At 35.2% G+C, this 22,335-nt stretch overlaps 1 protein-coding gene across 1 annotated transcript; it reads left to right on the top strand.

Annotated features, from left to right (window-relative positions):
• The first annotated feature begins 1,364 nt into the window (after positions 1–1,364).
• LOC133804063 (uncharacterized) lies at positions 1,365–3,188 on the top strand. The gene is made up of 2 exons (XM_062242212.1): positions 1,365–1,811; positions 2,611–3,188. The coding sequence occupies exons 1-2, from the start codon at positions 1,478–1,480 to the stop codon at positions 2,979–2,981; spliced, it is 705 nt and encodes a 234-aa protein (XP_062098196.1). The 5' UTR covers positions 1,365–1,477; the 3' UTR covers positions 2,982–3,188.
• The last annotated feature ends 19,147 nt before the right edge of the window (positions 3,189–22,335 follow it).

Genomic DNA, 22,335 nt, shown 5'->3' with positions numbered 1-22,335 from the left:
TTAAGACGTCAAGTTATGCTCGACGTTAGAGCCTTTGATATAACATCAAAGGCTATCATGCCGAGCTAGCTCGATGTCGAAGAAGTTTTAATGACAAACAATGCTTGTCATTTAAGTTTTATAGTAGTGTTTCTTCGTTACTCGAATGGAAATTGTATTCGGTGGGAAATGCAATGCAATAGCATGTATTTTCCAATTTGCATTGAAAACCACATGATATTTAAATTCAAGGAAAGTAAAAAATGACCACACAAAACAAAAAAAAAAAAAATAAAAAAAATAAAAAGAAGAAACCAGAATAATACTTATTTTTTTAAATATATATATATATATAATATATTTATATAAAATAAAAACGAAGACGTGTGCATTCCTCTCCCCATCCCTATTTTCTTCCTCTAGAACCCATGGTTTTTATTATTAATTTTAATTTTGGAATTATCTTGTCCGTTGTCTTCGGCAATTTTTATTTTTATTTTTAAAGACAAGATAATAAATGTCCTCACAAAGTAGCAATCATCATCAAGTGGAAGTCGCAAATTTTGACCTATGGAAAACATATGCACATGACCAATTCCACAATCCAAAAGGACCAAAACCTATCAATTAAATAAGTTTCTATATGTTTTGCCTAGTTCTTTCTAGGCATTAATGACTTCACCTATACTGAAGTAATGTTAAGACTTTGCCACATTTGAACTCCTCAAAGGGTGAAAGAGAAAGCCCATATGACCAACAAATTAAACGACCACAGTATCCCATCTCTAACTCTAACTCTGCTTTATATATACTTTAATACTAACTCTAAGGTTTATATACTTTCTCCTTTACCCATCTTTTTTTAATTTTTTTTAAAACAAAAAAGAAAAAAGAAAAAGCATATTTACTTCCAAAGAGAGAATTTTCAATTTCCCAAGCTGGTGTATGTTAAGCTTTTGTCTAGCTATAGGACCACATTTATATGTAAAAAAGAAAAATAAATGTAAGAAAAGAAACTTTGGGTTATGAGTTTCTAAAGTCCTGTTTTTGACTTGAATTAAGAAGACAACAGTGGAGGAGAGAGAAAACAGTTAGAAAGAATCGAAAATTAAGCAGCTTCTTGGAAAATCCTTGAAAGTAGTGTATTAATTAATCTACACACACAACAAAACCCTATGTAATTGTATCCAAAAAATTAATAATACATAAGTTTTATCTCACACTCTGATATATGTACTTTCAGAACTGGGTAAAAATCTATACGTATATATATATATATATATGTTGGTGGGTCCAAGCTTATTGACCACCAGCTCTGATAGAATGTTGCATACTTTCTTTTTTAATAACTTCCATTTCAATATTTTCCACACCATATAAATACACACATTTCCATGTACACTTCTCCCAGTTCCCATAACCTATAATAATAATAATAATAATAATAATTATACATCTTCTTCTTCCTCTTACAATTGTTCTATATTTATACAAAACAATGATCATTAACGAAGAAAGCTCGTACTGCTATTTTCACCCAAGAGAAGTTGTGGTAGGGATTTGTCCACTTTGTTTGAATGAAAGGCTTCTAATCTTGGCTGCAAACCAAGGCCGTCGTCGCTCATATTCATCGGCAAGAGGCAGCTCGAGCAGTAGTACTACTAGTTACCAAAATAATAAACGACCTCATCATCAGAACAAGAAGACTACTGCTCCTAATATTCATTTTCCCAAGATCTTCGATTTCACTTCCTTGCTTCACCGCCTTGAATTCAGGCCTTGGAAATCTGATTTTTATCAGGATGATCCTGATGTTTCAACCAGTCAAGAAGGTATTAATTATTATTATTGATTTTTAGTTTATTTTATTCAACTATTATTTATAGTAGATTTATATCGTTTTAAAACAAAGATGATGAATAATTACTAAAAAAATTTCAAGGCATTTTTAGTTTAGGAGTTCATAATTAATATAGAACTGCAAAATGAAAATCTATGTTTATACATATGTTTGGGGGACTCTCATGGGAAGATTAAAAAAAAAAACTTTTGACAGTAATGGCATTGAAGAATTTATAACAAGGGAAACAGAGGGATTGAAACCAATTAGTGAACATATATCACACACTAAAAAGAAAGAAAAACTCTGGTTTTTTTAAAAAAAATATAAATAAAAAAAAAATAGAAATAGTTCATGCATGATTTACTTTTGAACTGCTTTCACAATAGAAAAGTGAAAAGAATATTATAAAATACTACTGAAAGAGGAGGTTGGTGAATTAGATCAACCAATACCTTCAAAAGATGGTGCTAGTTTGTCAAACTTGTTGAAAAAGCTGCATAGTTTTTCTCTCTTTTTCTTATCTTTCTCTTTAAGACAACAAATAATTATAAAATAAAATAATACAAAATAAAAGCTTCTTAGTTACATTTACCTTTTACTTTGTTTGTGCAATATAAAATCGTTGGAAGGAGGGACCCATAATTTTGGGCCATATTATGAAAAAATTGTCATTTCAATGCATAATCATAGTGAACAGTACTAACTGAAAAGCGTAAATGAATTCACTATATATATATAAATGTTTTTTTTTTCCAAACCCTCTAATTATGTAAGCTTTTCTTCATCAGATTCATTCATATCAATTAAGTTTGAAGAAAATGGAGTGGCCTCGTGGGAGAAGAACAAGGCCAATAATAGCAACAATGCTAATGCTAACGGTGCTGTAGTGTCAAAAGTGTCTCTAGAGAACTGTAACATGTCCTCCTGGAATCACAGCTTTGGAAACAAGGAGACCAAGACTGTGGTAGAGCATGGGAAGCCACGTGCCTCGTCGCTGAGGTGGCGGAAGCGGATTGGACACCTGTTCCAGCTCACCCGATGGAAGAGGTCAAACAAGGGGACAGTCTGCCACGTCAGCAGCAAGGTTGAAGGGGTCAAGGTAAGAAACAAGGGCTGGATAAGAACTCTGACCACAAAGAAGAAGAAGACCATGGAATAAAGGCATTTTGTAGAGAAAAAGTACACTACCCAATGGTTTTTTTTCTTCTTTTCTTTTCTTTTTTCCTTTTTCCTCCCAGAATATAAGTAAAGTGACTGTAAAGTGGTGTATTATTGTTAGAGATTATATATGTGTTATTATAGAGTCAAATTGGTACTATATTCAGCACTCTTCAAAAATCAATGTGTTCTGATCTCTTTCCCTTTATTTGAGTTATATTATTTCTTTTGTATTCTGTTATATATTTATAGTAGTATATATTATACAGTCTGTAAAGGATAATATATATATATATATATTCTTGAATATCATATATATATATATATATGTGTGTGTGTTATAAAAGATAAACTTGTTTGTAAATAGTATTCCCTTTTTCACATGCAAAGAGCCCATGTTACCCGCACCAATATAGTGGGAAACAATAGAGCAAACAAGGGGTCCATCGTTATGGTGCCAAGAACTTGTCTTATAGTTGTCTTTGTTTGATACAATATCTCTTGTTTCCTTCCCACTTAGAGATTTTTTTTTTAAATATATATATATATATATATTAATTGCATTGGATTGGAAGGGTAAATAAAGATATATATATATATTAGCTGTGTTCCTTTGAATAAAATTGGATTATTTTACTGTCCAAAATTAATATTCCTATCCCACGTGCAAGACATCTCAAATGTGCGAAGGGTGTTGATAAGGCCTAAATTTGTTTGGTTGTCCCCTTGATTGGGGCAAATTGTTCCCATGTGGCAACTCTTGGCCTTAGGGGGTCCATTAGTCTAAGCAAATGGACCACTGTAGAGTTTGAAAAAAGTTGTTATGTAATGGACGAAAATGACAAGACATGAAATCTTTATTCAACCTCCACAATGAGTAGAAGAAGTGTGTAATGAAAGGAAAATATCAAATAATAATATATGGAGTATGGATCTCCATCTGCCTCACATGTACACGCATGGAGTGTAATTTAGATATATATATATATATATATATATATATATATGTATGCTTTTTTTATGGCAGTGTTGAGTGAAGTGAAATATGTGGTGCCTGCCTAATGAAACAAGTTAAAAGCTCCACTACAAAAACAGTCTTTCGTGGGGTTTGATCGTACTATATATATACCACCTTTTATACTTCTTTATTTTTTCCTAATTTGAAAACTTAAACGTGGTTTGTTAGATGAAGGTTAAATTATAAGATCATCATTATATATATATATATTATTATTAAAATTATTATCATTATTTGTCCAAAGGAAGGCTAGGATTTATGGATATGAAATACCAACAGCTGAATCTCATCAGGTTTAGTCAGTTGAGAATATGTTAAGTACAAAAACTTTATCATATTCCAAAATAATGATTAAAGACAGAAAGCAAATTACAAACACTAGTATAGAGTAAGCGTAGAGTTGGACGTGATGGGTTAGTAACTTAGTATCATATATCATTATACAATTTGGACTGGACTGGACCAAACAAGATGGGTGTAACTTACTTTTGAAAAATAGGAAATGGACTGATTTTGAGTGATCAAAATGACTTTTTAAAACTTACCATAAAATTTATGAAATTCAAGTTATATATATATATATATATATGGGCGGTTATTATTACTTTAATATTAACTATTATATTAATATCAATGATTTATATTTATAATTATTAATTAATATTTTTTAAAATAAATTTTGATTTTTTCAAACTTTTGAAAAAATTATATGACTACATAGCAGTCACATATTTATTAATTAAATAATAAAAATCGAATCTTATTTAATATTTATTCTCCATTCATTCTTCATTCTTGATTCATTTATTTTATCTATTTCATGAAAAAAAAAATCATTTTAGAATTAATGGGAATAATTAGTATGACTATTATCTTTCCAACTAATTTTTATTGCCTAACTAATCTAAAAAATTCGAAATTATTGATTTTATATATTTTATTTGTTAATTTTCATCATCATTATAATCATTTCTCATACAAAACTTGTTTAGTGATATATGGTAACCATTCAGGAGTAATACCTATTGATAATTCTTCTATATATATATATAAAATGCATATTTTTTTTAGTTTTATTTATAAAATTTATTTATTATATTTCAAAATTGAGTGGTACAAAACGGTTTAAATTTTTTTGTTTAAAATGTAGTTTTATATTTTACAATTTCAACATAATTTTACAGACCAATTCTCTTTAAAAAGAAAATTTTATTTTAATTTACATTTAAAATTCATATGAAATAGTAGAAAACATAACCCAAGAGGAAAAAAGAACTTTAAATTCATGGGCTCAATCAATCTACATATGTTAAGGCTAATGTAGTTTGGGTTCATAAATCTGCGAGCGGTGGTGGGTCTGTAAAGTTAAGGACTCAAACCGCACTACAAACACAAGTTGATCCCATTTTAGGATCATTGTAGAGGTTATAATTCGACATTTATCAATTTGTAAGATGGTCAACTGTTTAAGTGAATTCTCAAAGCTATGAACTCTTGAATAAACGCCTACGCCTACATACTTTATTTATACTGAGATCAAATTCACGTAGTTTTCATATTAAGTAGGTTTGGTTTATAGAATATCTAGGTGGATTCTAGTGTGATCAATGATTCAAATATTGATTTTTCTTTAAGAAATTTGATCCTTCAGGTGGGTTTCATCAACATGCATCATTGTCTAATATCTAATTGAAATCCCATGAGAAATTATGTTAGAGCAACCCAAGGTTATTCTCTATTTTTTTTTTAGCTAAAATGGCTATAAAATTATTTTAGAGAATCACTTTTGTCAGCTCATCTCAACTAAGCTCTTTTTTTTAGTTAATATAAATTATTTTAATAAGTTTTTTTTTCAGTTTGAATTTCTATTTTTTATTAAATAATTCATGCAAAAAAAAGGTAAGTGTGATTAAAATACTATTAAAAAAAATTGGAAAATTTTTAGGGTGCTCTCTATTTTTTTGTTTTGTTTTGCTTGTTAGGTTAGTAGTTAGTAGTTAGTAGTTTTTTTTCCTTGACTGGCAGGGTTTCCTTCTCCTTCCGGGAGAAGGCCTCAACTTAAGCTAAGCCCATTTGGGTTTTTTTAGATTTCACTCCCTATTATTTACGAGGAAATTATATTTTATATGAGATTTTTATCAGAGTGTACAAAAATATGGTTTTTTTACAAAAAAAGTTAATCTGTGGCTTTTTTTAAGAATTTTCACTTTTATAGGTTTATTTTCTCATATTTTTGTATAAAAGTTGGTTTATGCCATAGTTTTATTCTTAATCAAGTTTTATTCATTTGGAAGGGTATGTTTGTAATCTGATTATTTTTTTTTAGCTTATTTGTTTTTATATTAAATTTTTCTTTGGTTGTTTTGCAAATTTTTTTTAATATGAATTATTTTAAAAATTATTTTTTATTTATTATAAACATATATATTTTTTTAGAATGTATGTTTTTTTTTCAAATCTTGGGTAAGATAACCAGTTACTTGGTTGATCTTTGACAGTTATGTAAAAAAAAAATCCTAGAGCTAGGATAAATAACATGCACAAAGAGGGGTAACCTGTTATACTCAGATGAGTAACTTTCTGCCAAAAGAGGGGTAACCAATTACTTAAGAGGGGTGACGAGTTACTCATATTAAATATGAAAAGAAACATCAAATTTGAAGGAAAAAAATAGAAGAACACTTCATTAAAAAAGGAAGAAAAAGTAACTATGATTTCAGTAATATTGGTAACTAGTTACCATAAAAAAAACTATAAATATACACACACAGAACGTGAAGGTAACCAGTTACTCATTCACGTTTTCATAGTTTTATTAGTTTTCTTTCCAAATTTTGGTATTCCTATAAGAGTTACAGTAAAAAGAAAATGCTGAAAAAATTGATTTGAATTTTTTTTACATATAGTGGAAAAAAGCTATAAAAAAATTACAATAATAAATAAAAATATAGTAAAATAATTATGTAATGTTAAAATATATGTGTGAAAAAATGAAAAGAAAAAAAAAGGAAATGGAATGAGAAAAGAATAAGTACAAAAATGGAAAAAAAAAACAAAAGAAATGATGAATGAAAAAAAATAGATGAATAAATAATAATGAAAAGAAGAAGAAGAAAAATAATTAAAAAATGAAAAGAAAAAAAATATGAATGAAAAAATTGGTAGAAAAAAATGAAAAAAAAAATGGAAGAAGAAAAAAAGAAAGAAAAAAACCTCATATGTGTGAAAAAAGAAAAAAAATGGAAGGAGAAAACAATAAATATAAAAATGAAGAAAAAATAGAATGAAAAAAAAAAAAAAAACTGAAAAAAAATATGAACAAAAAAAAAATAAAACAATACAAATGAAAGAAAAAAAAAGACAAATGAATAAAAATGAAAAAAAGAAGAAGAAGACTGGAAAAATAGAAAGAAAAAAAGGATGAAGGAAAAAATTTGTAGAAAAAATGGAAGAAAACATAAGTAAGGAAAAAAAATAACTGAAAAAATAATAAAAATATGAAGGAAAAAATAAAAAATAAAATAAAATTACCTTCAAAATCAAAGAAAACATAACTATTATAAAAAAAATGTAATATTTCTACATTTTAGTTAGCTACTAATTGTATTTCCCATACTTTAATTTTTTTTTAATAAATTTTCTCATACAAATTAAAAAAAGTATAATTCACATATTTTTGCACATTGATGGTATAAAAGCCATATTTTTGAAAAATTCTCATTATTTATAGCTAAAAAAGCTATTGTAGAGATGCTCTTAGTCTTTAAGATGGACTTTAATACTATGGATCATGTCTAATTTGTTCAATGGTGATTTAGACTTTACATCATGTATATTTTAGATTTTGGGCTTTAATGTGATTTTTACCACACAATTACAAACACCTACAAAAAGTTTTGTCTTCTCTTTTGGGTTGAGTGTCGGCCTAACTTTAACGCAAGTGAATTTGTAATCTCTCCTAAATGCAACGACCCTATTTATATATATAATTGATTTTGAGGGTAATTTTGTAATTTCATTCATATTTTAAAACACAAGTTTATTGTTGTAATTTTTTATTTGGATTTTATATCATTTTATTATTATATTTTAATGAATACAAATCCTTTTTGTAATTTTTTTTATTTATTTTTCATTTCAGATGTTTATTCATTTTCTTTTTTACCTAAAACTATTTATCTTCTTTGTGAAGCTTCTTTGGGTTTTGGCGTGTGTCAAACTAAGTGGTCATCACTGGAGGTGAGTTTGGAGGTCGCTAGAGCTCAATTTGACTGTATAGTTCACTATTCTTACGGTTGTGGTAGCTTCATTTAGTTTTTGAAGGTTTAATCATGTTACCATATGCTTTTATTTGACATTTTTTGTTTGTTTATAAGTTCTTGTTTGTGCGTCGATTCATTCTCATCACGTTCATGGTTTTGGCCACGTTCTTGTAGTTTTTTTTGGGCGATTTAGGGTCGGTGAGGGGGTATTTAAATGTGGTTATTGTTGCTTTAGTTGTCATTGATGTTTATTTGGTTGATTTTGTAGAATCAATCAAGTGATTGAAGATGTCTAACAAGGTTGGTGTTTTGGGAAGTTCAGCAATTAAAGATGGCGGTTCATTTGCTCCTAGTTTACCTCATCGTTCTTTTTGTAGTTCTAGAGGAGAAGTGAAGTCGACTACTCCTGGGTTTAAAAAGGATCACTCCTTTAGGATGCATGTAGATTTTGTTGTTGTGTTTATGTTTAAAGTATAATTTTGTTTTTACGTTTTGTAGGTTTGTGTTCAACCGTTTTGTTAATGTTTAATTTGCTTGTGTTGGAAATTTGTGTGAATTTTGTAAAATAGAGAAGTGTTAAGTGTGTGATAGTGGAAAGAGATAAGAATACTTTTTCGTAAGGATATATAATAGACAACCTTGAGAATTGGGTTTGGGCCCAAGGGGAACCCAATTTTGTGCGCATGAGTGAGGACTCACACAATTAACTACCATGCGCGCCGCTGCCGTCCGACTGAGCTAAGCGGGTAGTGTGGCATCACACTTTATTTTTTATTGAAAAATTATTTAATAAAATAAATATTTTTATTTATTAAAACGTTTTATTAGAAGCAGTAAACATGGCCTGTTTTAAATATGTATGACCACGATTCCTCCGACAAAATAATAAACTTCTCTTATTGTTTTATTTTTGATCGGCTTCTCCACACAAGTCGGATTAGAATAACGGGAGAGAACATCTCTTTTACAGAAAAAAATCTCTTCCAAAAATTGAATTTTCTCAGAGCAATTTTTAGGGTGTACGAGAGTGACTCCTTTCGGTGCAAAAAATGTTTCGTATATAGTGGTTGTTTCATCTCGGGGACGGGGTGGTTGATAGATTGTCGTGCACACTTAGGGCAGAGCTGCAAAATGTCTTAAAGAAAGCGGCATAGCCCGCGACTCAGCCATAAATTTCTATCGGTAATTCGTTCTATATTTTATTTCACTTCCGAAATAACAATTTTAAGACATTTCTGTTCTGCTATGGTAATTGCTGATGATTTTTTAGTTCTGCTTCTACTAATATTAAAAAGTCATTTCATTTTGAGGGTTTGCATTTTAAGTGTTGGAAACAAAAGATGTTGTTTTATCTGACCATGAAGAAGGTTGCGTTTGTCCTCACTGTTAGGAAGTCGGTTGTCTCTGAACCTTCGACCGACATGGACAAAGAGACTGAAAGCGAGAATCAACAAAAGGAATTGGACTCTTGGGTTGAAAACGACTTTCTCTGTAAGAATTTATTTTTAACGGTTTATCTGATGACCTCAATGATTATTATAATCCAGAAAAGTCAGCAAAGAAATTTGGGAGGCATTGAAAAAGATATATGATACAGAGGAGGCGGGAACTAAAAAATACGTTGCAGTCACTACCTAAAGTATCAAATGGTAGACAATAAATCTGTGGAAGCCCAATCTCACTAACTTTTGAAAATCACGCATGAGATTATCTCAGAATGTATGAATCTTGATGAACAGTTTCAAGTTGTTATTTTCATTGACAAATTAGCTCCTTCCTGGAAGGATTTTAAAAATGTACTCAGGCATAAGACTAAGGAATTTCCCTTAGAGAGTTTGATCACTCGCCTTCGTATCGAGGAGGAAGCAAGGAAATAAGACCAGAAAGAATAGGTGCTTGTTGTTTCAAAAAACAACCCCAAGAAGTCCAAACCTGCGGTTCTAAAGCCTAATGGAAAAAAATTTAAGAATCAAAACCGCAACTCGAATTCAAATTCCAACCGCAACAACCAAAATACTCCTCAAAAAAACAATCAAAGTTGGAACCATAATAGGAACCAACATGGAAGGCAGCAGCCTCTACCTAAACAGAATGACTCTGGACAATTGCTTTGTTACAACTGTAACAAGCCAGGTCATATGGCACGCAAGTGTAGGAATAAGCCAAGCGCTACTCCACAGGCTAACTTGATTGAAGAAGCCTTTATAGCTATGATTTATGAGATCAACCTTGTTGGTGGATCAGATGGTTGGTGGGTATACATTGGTGCTTCTCGCCATGTCTGCTATGATTGTGCTATGTTTAAAACATGCATTGTTGCTGATGATAAGAAAGTGTTGTTGGGAGATTCCCACACCACTATTGTTGCTTGGATTGGGAATGTGGAGCTTATGTTCACCTAAAGAAAGACTTTATTACTGAAAGATGTAATGCATACTTCTGAGATGAGAAAGAATCCGATTTTTGGTTTTCTGCTTAATAAGGTTGGGTTTACTCAAACTATTGGGGCTGATTTGCACACCGTCACTAAGAATGATATTTTTTTGGGGAAGGGTTATGCTACTGATGTCATGTTTAAATTAAATGTTGAATTTCATATAGTTTCTCCTTCTGCTTATATGTTGTGTGATTTTAATGTTTGGCATGCTAACTTTTGTCATGTTAGTAAGCACATTATTAAGGACATGAGTAACATTGGTTTAGTTCCTAAAATGTTAGAACATGATTTTGAAAAATGTGATTTTTGTAGTCAAGTAAAAATAACTAAGACACCACATAAATCAGTTTCTAGACAATCTGAACTTTTAGATTTAATTCATTCTAATATATGTGAACTTGATGGAACGTTAACTAGGAATGGTAAACGTTATTTCATTACTTAATTATGATTGTTTTGACTTTACTTATGTGTACTTAATGAAAAATAAAAGTGATGCGCTTGGCATGTTCAAATTATTTGTGATTGAAATTGAGAATCAATTCAATAAGAAAATTAAAAGGTTTCGTAGTGATAGAGGAACTGAATATGATTCAAGCATGTTTATTGAGTTTTATAATTCACATGGCATCATACACAAAAAAACTGCACCATATTCACCTAAAATGAACGGTAAAGCTGAAAGAAAAAATAGAACTTTTACTAAATTTGTTGTGGCTATTTTGTTGAATTTTGGTGCTGCATCTCATTGGTGGGGTGAAATTTTATTAACTATTTGCTATGTTCTTAATAGAGTTCCTAAATCTAAAAGCAAAATTTCACCATATGAGATATTGAAAAATAGACAACCAAACTTGTCTTATTTTAGAACCTAGGGTTGTTTGGCTTATATTCATATTCCTGATCCAAAAAGGATTAAATTAGCTAGTAGAGCCTATGAATGTGTTTTTATTGGGTATGCAATTAATAGCAAAGATATAGGTTCTTTGACTTGAATGCGCATGCAATTGTGGAATCTAATGATGCTAATTTTTATAAACATAGATTTCCTTTTAAATTGAGAAATAGTGGGGGCGCATCTACTAGCAATGTTCCTGTGATTAGGGATAATGAGCACATTGATAACACTGAAATAGAACCTAGAAGGAGCAAGAGAGCTAGAAAAGAAAAAGATTTTGGTTCAAACTTCTATGCTTATACCTTAGAGGAGGATCTTGCTAACCTCCAAGAAGTTTTTTCTTCTCTAGATGCCGACTTGTGGCAAGAGGCCATCAACGATGAAATGGAATCTCTTGAGTCTAACAAAACCTAGCACTTAGTAGACCTACCTCCTAGTTGAAAGCCTATAGGTTGTAAGTGGATTCTGAAAAGAAGTTGAAACCCGATGGTAATATTGATAAGTATAAGGCTCGCTTGGTAGCCAAGGGTTTTAGGCAGAGAGAAAATATAGATTTCTTTGACACTTTGTCACTAGTTACTAGAATATCATCCATTAGAGTTTTGATTTCCCTAGCTGCCATATACAATCTAGTTGTACACCAAATGGATGTTAAGACTGCGTTTTTAAATGGTGAATTAGAAGAGGAGGTCTATATGGATCAACATGAAGGGTTTGTCATCGATAGCCAGGAACATAAGGTTTGCAAGTTAGTAAATCTCTCTATGGTCTTAAGCAGGCACCTAAGTAATGGCATGAGAAATTTGAAAATTTAGTTATCTCACATGGGTTTAAAGTGAATGAAAGTGACAAATGCATTTACTATAAATATGAGAATGACATTTTCCCTATTGTATGTCTATATGTGGATGACTTGCTCATATTTGGTTCGAATATTCATGTTGTGAAATCTCTGTTGTGTGCTAACTTTGATATGAAGGACCTCGGAGAAGCAGATGTAATCCTTGGTATTGAGATTACTAGGTCTAAAAAGGGGATTTCTTTGGATCAATCTCACTATATTGAGAAGATTCTAAAGAAATACAGTTACTTTGACTGTAAACTTGCTTGCACACCATGTGATCAAAGTGTAAAGTTATTTAAGAACATTGGTGATGGTGTGAGATAGTCTGACTATGCGAGTATCATTGGCAGTCTTCGATATGCCACTAATTGTACAAGATCCAACATTGCCAATGTCGTGGGATTATTGTGTAGGTTTACTAGTAAACCTAGTATAGAGCATTAACATGCTATTGAAAGGGTTATGAGATACCTTAAGAGAACCATGAACCTTGGATTACATTATTAGAAGTTTCCAGCTGTCCTTGAAGGATATAGTGATGCAGACTGGAATAATTTGTCAGATGACTCCAAAGCAACAAGTGGCTATAACTTTAGTATAGCGTGTGGAGCTGTTTCTTGGAAATCAAAGAAACAGACTATTTTGGCTCAGTCCACCATGGAGTCTGAAATGATAGCACTAGCTACTGCTACTGAAGAAACAAGCTGGCTAATAAGCCTTCTAGCTGAGATCTCTTTATGGGAAAGACTGATACCAGCTCTGTTGATCCATTGCGATATTATCACGGCTATTGCAAATATATAGAACCGTTATTACAACGATAATAGATGACAAATACGTCGTAAGCATAACATTGTTAGAGAGTTCCTCTCAACAGGAGCTGTTAGAGTGGATCACGTACGCATTGATGATAATTTAGCAGATCCTTTGACGAAAAAACTAGCTAGAGAGAAAGTCCATAGAACTTCAAAAGGAATGGGACTATTTCCCTTAGAATGATGAGTCACCCATGATGGTAACCCAACCTAAAGACTGGAGATCCCAAGAATCAAGTTCAATGGGTAATAACAAGTTGTAAGGTTGTTGATGCAGTTTTTCGCCAATAGTAGATTAAGATATCAAATAGGTAGATTAGTGCTAAATTATAAACCGTAATGAAGTAATAAAAGAACCCTCTCAATCACACACAACTTTTACGTGGTTCAGTGGTTAAAATCCACCAGTCCATGAGACAATGTTATTGCTTTCCTCACTCAATTTTTGCAGAGTTTTAGTAATACAAAAATGGTCGTCCCCTTCCCTGTCAATTATCCCTGGTATTTATAGGGGAATTTCCTGGTCAGGTTTGGGTAACCGCGTGAATAAATAAGGTATACATTTAATACAGATTATTCCCATTTACATTGCGATATGATTTGATAGCAGAATAGAATATACTCATGCTATCTTGGATAATAAATGATAGACATGCAATATAGCTTGGGCATTAATGAGCATATAAGGAGCCTCTGAATCTCTTGTAATCCTTCAGTATGCGTTCTGTCCAGGTTTTCCCGAGCTGAATATCTCACCCGAGCTCGTATTTAAAGACTATCTGAACCCTAGCTCATAGTAAGCTTAGAGCGTCCAAAGTTGCATCTGGTAATTATAAGTCTCGAACTTAATTGTTATCCTGAGAGGTGGTCTAATAATAACCTGTGTATCATGATGTCAGGCCCCCAAACTCAAGTTGTTCACATCACTGTTAGCCAGATATTCTACTTGGTTATTTTTCCACATATTCATCTGCCAGCTGTATCTGAGCTGAGTAATTGAATTCGTGCTAATTTTAGGGTACAATATTTTCCCCCTAAGCTCCTACTCGTGCTTGATGTCATCACTTTCTAACATGCACGGTAGGGGCTTTTAGGCTTCTTCCATGTAAAATCGTGCCTGCCCACTACACGAGTATTGGACACATGGCTGCCTGTAATTGGCGTCCGTTCGGGTTTCGAGGACTGTGATAAATGTCCTATCAAATTTTTGTCGCTGTATGGTTCATTTAATCTTGGCCATTGGATCTCGAGCTAACCTAATCGGATGGCCCGAATTAATTCCCGTAGTTTACGTATAAATAGGGTGATCAGACTTGAACCCTCACCACCTTTGCATTCAAAAAGTTTCACTTCAAAAACAAAGTTTCCCTTTTTCTTCTCCAACCTCTCCCAAAAACCCTCCATTGCCTTTCGGATTCTGAAAAGCTTTCAGGGAGTTTCCTATGGGTGTATTGACATTTTCTCTGAACCGATCATATCAATTGTAAGTATTTCCTCATCTAGTTTGAATTTTTCAACTTTTTGCTTTCTAGCGAGTTTTTTTTCCTTTTTACTGTGAAAAACATCCTTTGCTCAATGTCATTTAGGTCACGATGTTTATAAATAGGTGATAGGGTTTGATTTAGGCTAAACGAACGATATTAGGCTTATTTAGAAACAAGGTTTTCATAAAACTGGGCAATTTTTTTGGGTTTTTCAAAGAAAATTCTACTGGTAATTCAATTAGAATACTTGTTTGGGGTGTAGAAGCCAAAGGGGTTTTAGGTTTGGTTCTAGGTAGCTTAAAGGTTATGATTCCTTAAGCGGTTTTGCATTAAACCACTTTCAAAAGAAAAGTATTGGGTCTGACGGATCTGCCACACGAATCCCGGAGTATCAAAGAATTTTAAGAAATCGAAGCGCGTGGCCTAGGACCACGCGTGGAACCATGCGTTGAGGCTAGGACACAACTTAGCTCATATAAATTCTCAAATCCCAAAAATAAACCACTTAAACCCTCAGATTTCCATACCTCCATAACCGTAGCTAGAAAGAATTTTAGGTCGCCACTAATAGGCCGCTTTCTCATCAGGCGATCTAAATTATGGCCCCCACAAAGAAAAACACCGCGAGCTCCTCTGCTTAGAGCAAAGATAAGGGCAAGCATGTTGCCTCTGACTCTCCCATCCCTCATTTTGGCCTTGTGCTGGAGAGGGAAATCCTGCTCGACCCCAATGTATTCTTTGAGGCCGAACATATAGTCTCTCAGATCACGACTCAGGGGAAAGTAAACAAGATCCCGCCGAGTCACAAGATTGAGATGGAAGCTAACGACCTTATCGCCCGACCTACATTGGAGGGAGAGTGGAGCTACGCCCCTTTCCAAGATGACTACGAGGCTAGGAGTGATGAGCACTTGAAGGCCAATGCCTTCCTCCCATTGGACCAGTATTACGTAGACTTTCCGAACTACGTCAAACTGGCTCCATTCCAGCTCCCCCCAAACTCATACAGGCTTTTGGCAGAGTTAAAGTATTTGTTTCTGAGGCACAAGTGGGAGGCCCCACTCTAACAAACATTATGTATTTCTTTTGCCTCAAGGCCAGTCCCGACCAGAAGGGGCGAGGTGATGGTTTTTACTACCACACTCATTTTTCCAACTCAGCCTCTGTCATCGACCTCCCCAGCCACCCAAATGACTATACAGACTTGTTCTTTATGTCAAATGGGTTCAAGAACTATGAACATCAATACTTCAATCGTCCTCGTAAATATTCTATCTTTATAAATTCAGCACATGAACTTTTTATCACCTATGCACATTTTTTTTTTTTGTTCTAACTGAGTTCTTTCCTTGTGCAACTATATTTGCGAGGACAGGACGATCTCTGACCCTTGGGGGTCAATACGAGACCTTGTGTTGTCTTCCTCTGAGGGAGAAAAACTACCATCAGATTGTGAATGACGCCACCATGGTGGCCTACAACTTGATCAGCAAGGGCCAGACGTTAGCTCTCAGGACCTGAGCTCGTCTTCCCGTCATCCCTGAGCTCCCCCCTCCTCAAAAGGCCTTACCAACCAATGAGGATGTCGAGGAGGAAGAAGACGTGGCACTACTGGTGCATAAAAGGCAAGCTCTTGAAGATAATTAGGAACTCAATCCAGAGCGAGTTGCGTCCGGGGCAGCAGCCGGGCCCTCCAGCCAATGTAACCCATACCCCTACAGAGAGTTAGATCGGGCTGCTGCCAGTTATAGGCTAATTTGATTCAACCCTAACCAGCTCGTTAGTCGTCACCCCACTGACCCAGACCTAAACACAACCCTCCTTTAATGCATGGACCATTTGGTGGTACACTATGACCACAGCTACCCCAGAGGTACCATCATAGTTGACAACACCCTCAATTTTAGGTCCACCATTTTTTAGGAGTATGGGACAAACCGTAGGTCCTGGCCTTCCCTGCGTCAGTGTACCTATGACCCTGGTTTTAGGCACTTCGTAGATGAGTCCAGCTCTGAGGAAGGACCTGAACCCCATAGGACCCAGGAGGTCATAATTTTAGATTCTCCCCTACCTCCGTTAATCCAAGAGTTAGAGGTTGTGCCTAGCCCGGTCAATAACCCCGAACTGATCATAGTAGATTCCTCCCCTAGCCTGGAGGGTAGGGTTCTTGCTCTTTCTCTTGTGTTTATAATACTTTGAATATTTACTTCTTTAAAATGAATCCTCTATTAGCTCTTTTTTCAGGTGAAGAGATAGAGCTGCTAGAAGCCCCAGATTTGAGGGGTGCTTTTAAGGCTGGTGGGAACGGAGTTGGTCCCGTGGTGAAGAGGCCTAGGGTGACAAAGAAAACAGCTCCGAGGATTGGGGGTACCACCGAGTCCCCTGCCAAAGACAAAGGTGTCAGCTCCACCCAAAAACAACCACAAAAAAAACTTCCCACTGCTCCGGTAACACCATTTACGGTTCAACAAGCTCCTCCTCGACACGTACCTCCCTCAAATCCTCAAGTGATCCAAGGCAAGGCTCCCAGTGTTCAGATCCCGGTCAAGTCACTCGACCTAGACAAGATCCCCGAGGCTTTTTGGGGTATTGTGTACAAGACGACAAGCCACATGGTCTTCCATGCCTACAAAGGCAACGCTAGAGATTTAAGGGCCATAGAGGAGTGCATTCTTAAGGACATCCTCGAATCAGCCATGGGGATGAACCTCACCGTGAGTCCTTTTCACTCTCCTAACTTTTTCTTTCTCGTTAGTTTTTTTTATAAATTATTCTTGGCTTGCTTTATTCTTTTGCAGTCTATCCTGGCTCAATTTCGAGGAATTTCTCGAGTTAAAGCCAGGGACGAGGAGCTCCGAGCTGCCCTGGGCACCGCTCAAGAGGGCGAACAGACTGCCAAAGCCGCCCTGGTTTCCTCCCAGGAGAGCGAGCAGTCTGCAAAAACCGCCCAGTCTGCCTCCCATGATCAGGTCGTGGAGGTGAGTCGTCGTGTGGACCAACTTCAAGGCAAAAATGAAGAACTGAAGAAGAAGTTGATCGAGGTCGAGGCCAAGGCCAAGGATAAAGCTGCATAGTCATTGTGTCAAATGGAGGAAATGCTTTATCATTGCTGGGCTTTCAACAAGGACGGGAACTTCTCTTTTATGCAGCCCGAGTTGTGGGACCCATATCTTGCTAGGTTCAAGATTCGGTTCTTTCAGGAACCATCGGAGACCGCTGATGCCTCTGGAATTGTTGAGGGAGATGGTGATGAGGTGACTTCTCTGGAGCGAGCTAACGGACCTCAGTGATTTATTACTTTCGTTTTTATTTTCAAGCTTTTGTAATCAAGCCCCTTAGGACCAAAACAATTGCCTTCGATCTTAGGTCGAGGTTTCTTCTCCACAAGATGACAATATATTTTTGAATATTCCTATAACTTATGATCTATTTTCATTCCCTTTAGTCTATTATTTTCGCATGTTTATGAATCCTTAGATTCTTGTTCATTCGAAATCTTAGGGGTTGACTTTAGATCGAGATAGATTTATCATTATCTTAGTTGTATCCTAAGATTTTGCTCACTTATTTGCGCCATACCTGTAATGAATCAGGCCTCGGATGTAGTTATATCCAGGGTTTTTAATAGCCTTACTACCTTTATACCTGTTAGGAATCAGGCCTCAGACTTGGTTGTATCTTGGGTTTTTTAATTTGCTTAATAGCATTGTACCTGTTAGGAATCAGGCCTCGGATCTGGTTGTATCTAGGGTTTTTTAGTTTGCTTAATAGCATTGTACCTGTTAGGAATCAGGCCTCAGTTATGTGCCCCCAAGCAACTAGAATGTATAAACATTTTGGGTTGCTTTTACAAAGTGAGCTTGTGATAACAAAAAGATAAAATTGGTTATTTAATAATCCAACTGTTATTAAACTGAAATGACTTTTATAAATAATCCTTACATAGATGGTAACTCTGAAACATTAAAGACAACAAAACTATTGATAATACTTTTTTAAGTGTAGGGCGTTCTATGTTCGTAGGACTATTTCCCCAGTTAGCCGAGCTAGCTTGAAAGTTCCTTCGCACAGGACCTCTACGATCTGATATGGTCTTTCCTAGTTTAGCCTTAGCACACCGTCCTTGGGATCTTTATTTGCCAAAAAGACCCTTCGAGAACCAGATCGTCTAATTCGAGTCTGCGTCCCTTGACCTTTGAATTGAAATAACAAGTGATCTTTTGCTGATAATGGGCGAGCTGTAATTGCGATGCTGTAGAGTCCAAGAACTTTACTTAGCTAGTTAGATAGTAGTATTATAGTAATAATAGTATTATCTTTATGACTGTGGATTTTTGGTTCAGACTGGGATTTATTTGGACACTCATAGTAACACTTGTAGATTTTCTAAGTTTAACCTATAGTTTAAGAATATTAATTTTAACCTAAGGTTTGATTAATATGACTGATATTGAGGGTAATATTTATTATATTATAAGGTTTAGATAAGACCCAATAAGATAATAGCACATGTCATGTGTATATTTAATAATGATTAAGTATTTTGAGGATTAAATTTATTAAGGTTAAAATTTGAATACCCTAAGGTCAGTCAGCAGCTTTGAAAACGTTAGAGGGCTTAGTCAAGGCTGTTTACTCAATTCAAATTAAGCTAAAAATGTGTAATTTCGTGTTTAAATAATCAGCGTATGCCGATATATCGCAGCTATAGGGGGCAATATATCGCAGCACGAAGATACGAAAAACACGAAACGTTGCACGATTGCCTCGGGCATACTGGCCCAGGCGATATATCACCTACAGGGGGCGATATATCGCCCCTCTCAGCATATTTTGAAAGTTTTCAAAAACGTTCTCCATTCAAACCTTCAACCTCTTGACGATTCCATCATCTTTTTGAACGAGTCTTCAGCCTCTGCTGAACGATAATTAAAATTATTTTCATTTAAAAAGCCATTATTTTTATTCAAGTTAAATGAAGATCTTTTCATTCCTAAACTCTATAAATAGGACCTAGTACCCAGCCATTTATTCATCTATTACTCTAAGTTCAGAGGCTGCAAGTTGCTAGGTGAGTGTGAGAGTGTAAACACTTGGGTTGGGAATTATAAGCTTGATCATTATAAGCTTATCAAACACTTGGGGAAGTAAGGTTTATTCACATTTCGGTTCAAGGTTTAGATTGGTCATATAAGTCTTCAAGGTATTTCCAAACTCTAGTCCATTTCTGTATTATGTTCTATAAAAATTCTCATAGTCTTCTACTCATTCTAACCTTATTCTTATTCTTGGTTAGGAAATCCAAGTTCTTAAGCACAAGGTTTTTGGTAAGTATATTTTGATAGCATAGTCCCTTTTTTTCACTTTCATCCCTTTTCTTCAATATACTCACCATATTATAAATGGTTTTTAGGAGTGTTCCAAGGTCCCAAATCAGCATATCCCGGTTATTTTGGTAAGGAAAATAGGATAGGATTTATGTGTTATATGCTTTTATATGTTATCTTATGATTTTATGTTATGTAATATGTTATGTTAAGTATGATTGTAGACTTGGGCATATGACCTATATGACTAACAAGCCCCAAATAGATTATGGGCATATGACTTGCTTAGCTAGCAAGACCCCACTAATCTAATAGGCATATGACTTGTTTAGTTTATGGGACCCCAAGTAATAATGGCCATTATAGTATGTATGTGACATAAGTGTTATAGTATGTTTTATGTTACCTTATGAATTTTATGTATATGGTTATATGTTAGATTTTCCTTGTTGGGCATTAGGCTCACTCCCTTTTGTTTATATGTGCAGGAAAATAGCTTTAGTGGCGGGAAAGATTCTTGGAAGCTTGGGGAATGTGTATTGAGGCGGAATGGATTCAAGGAGTCTAGAGTTTCGGTTTCGAGGATGAAGTCTTTGTTTATGGTTTATGTGTATTTTTTTCCGCACCTATTTATGTAATATCTTTTCATTACAATTAAGTTATGTTTTTTTTTTAAACAATGGGATCCCATATCCTGCTTTGAGTTTATGTAAACATTTGTTTTTACAAGTTAATTTTTAATAAAGTATGATTATTTCACTTGTAAGTATTATTAGGGATTAGTGTATATGCTTAGTTTTCATTAATGGTCCAAAGTCTAGAGTGGTTGGGTCATTACAGATGCCACTCGTTTTTCTTCGATCAGATTGAGGGTTGCACTAAGTAGCTCGTGGTTCTGATCTTGATAAAATGTCTTTTGTCTATGAGTCATTACCATTGCCTCAATTGTGAGCATAGCCTCGCTTCCACAGGTTAGGGAAAAAGGGGTATGTCCCGTGGAGGTTCTATGTGATGTTCGGTAGGTCCAGAGTACTTGTGGGAGCTACTCGGACCTAATTCCCTTGGCTTCATCTAGTCTTTTCTTCAAGCTTGCTTTCAGGGTCTTGTTTACAGCCTCGACCTGTCCATTGGCTTGTGGGTATGCTACCAACGAGAAACTCTTGGTTATGCCATATTTTTCACAAAAGTCTGTGAAGAGATCACTATCGAACTTAATTCCGTTGTATGACAAGATCTTTTTAGGGAGTCCAAATCGACATATGATATTCTTCACAACAAAGTCTAGGTCTCTCTTCGAGGTGATGGTTGCCAAAGGTTCAAACTCTACCCACTTCGTGAAATAATTGATTGCGACTACAGCATAATGAACTCCTTCCTTTTTCCCGTTGGCAGGGAACCAATTAATTCAATTCCCTATGCCGCAAATGGCCAAGGGGATGAGAACATGGTTAGCTCGACTGGAGCAGCTCGGGCAACTATGGTAAAGCGCTGGCTTTTTTCACACTTTTGCACTTATGAGAACGAGTGCTTTGTTAAAGTGGGCCAAAAATATCCTGTCTCAGTACCTTTAGAGCTACGTTTTCCCCCTCAGCATGTTCTCTGCAGAAGCCTTCGTGTATTCCTTGCAAAATAGTCTGTGCTTCTTCAGGAAGAACACATCATAGGAGGAGCAACGAATACCCTCGTCGATATAGAATCCACTTGTGGATGCCAAAATTCTAGTTAGATAAGGCTACCACCTTGTGCCCTTCAAACCATAGGCTTGGGATGGAAATGGCGAAGCCCAACCTTGTGCCTTGCGCTAAGAGCCTCACGATAGCACCAAGCGAGGCATAGTCTCGAGCCACAGGCCCTTGCCTTGCATCAATGCCTTGAGTGTGCATCAGGCCTTCGTCTTGCGCTAAGGGCCTCACCTCAATGTCTCGCGCCAGGGGCCTCGCACGCACATTAGGATGCGCCTCGCGCCAAAGGCCTCGTGCACACATCAGGTCACCGTCTTGCGCCACGACGTCACACCAATGGCCTCACACATGCGCCAAGACATGCCTCGCATACAGAGCCTCGACTCACGCTGAGTGTCTCGCAAGGCCACGTCACACACCCAATCTTGCATCTTGCAGGTCTCGCGAGGCACAACCTCGCATTTGGAGCCTCACCTCATGCCGAACGTCTCGTGAGGCCACGTCGTATTCCCAATCTCACACCTTCCAGGTCTCGCGAGGCACAACCTCACCTACAGAGCCTTGCCTCGCGCTATGTTTCTCATGAGG

This window comes from Humulus lupulus, chromosome X (assembly GCF_963169125.1).
Source record: "Humulus lupulus chromosome X, drHumLupu1.1, whole genome shotgun sequence".
In the NCBI taxonomy this organism is placed as follows: domain Eukaryota; kingdom Viridiplantae; phylum Streptophyta; class Magnoliopsida; order Rosales; family Cannabaceae; genus Humulus; species Humulus lupulus.
This window is presented reverse-complemented; position numbering and strand designations above follow the sequence as displayed.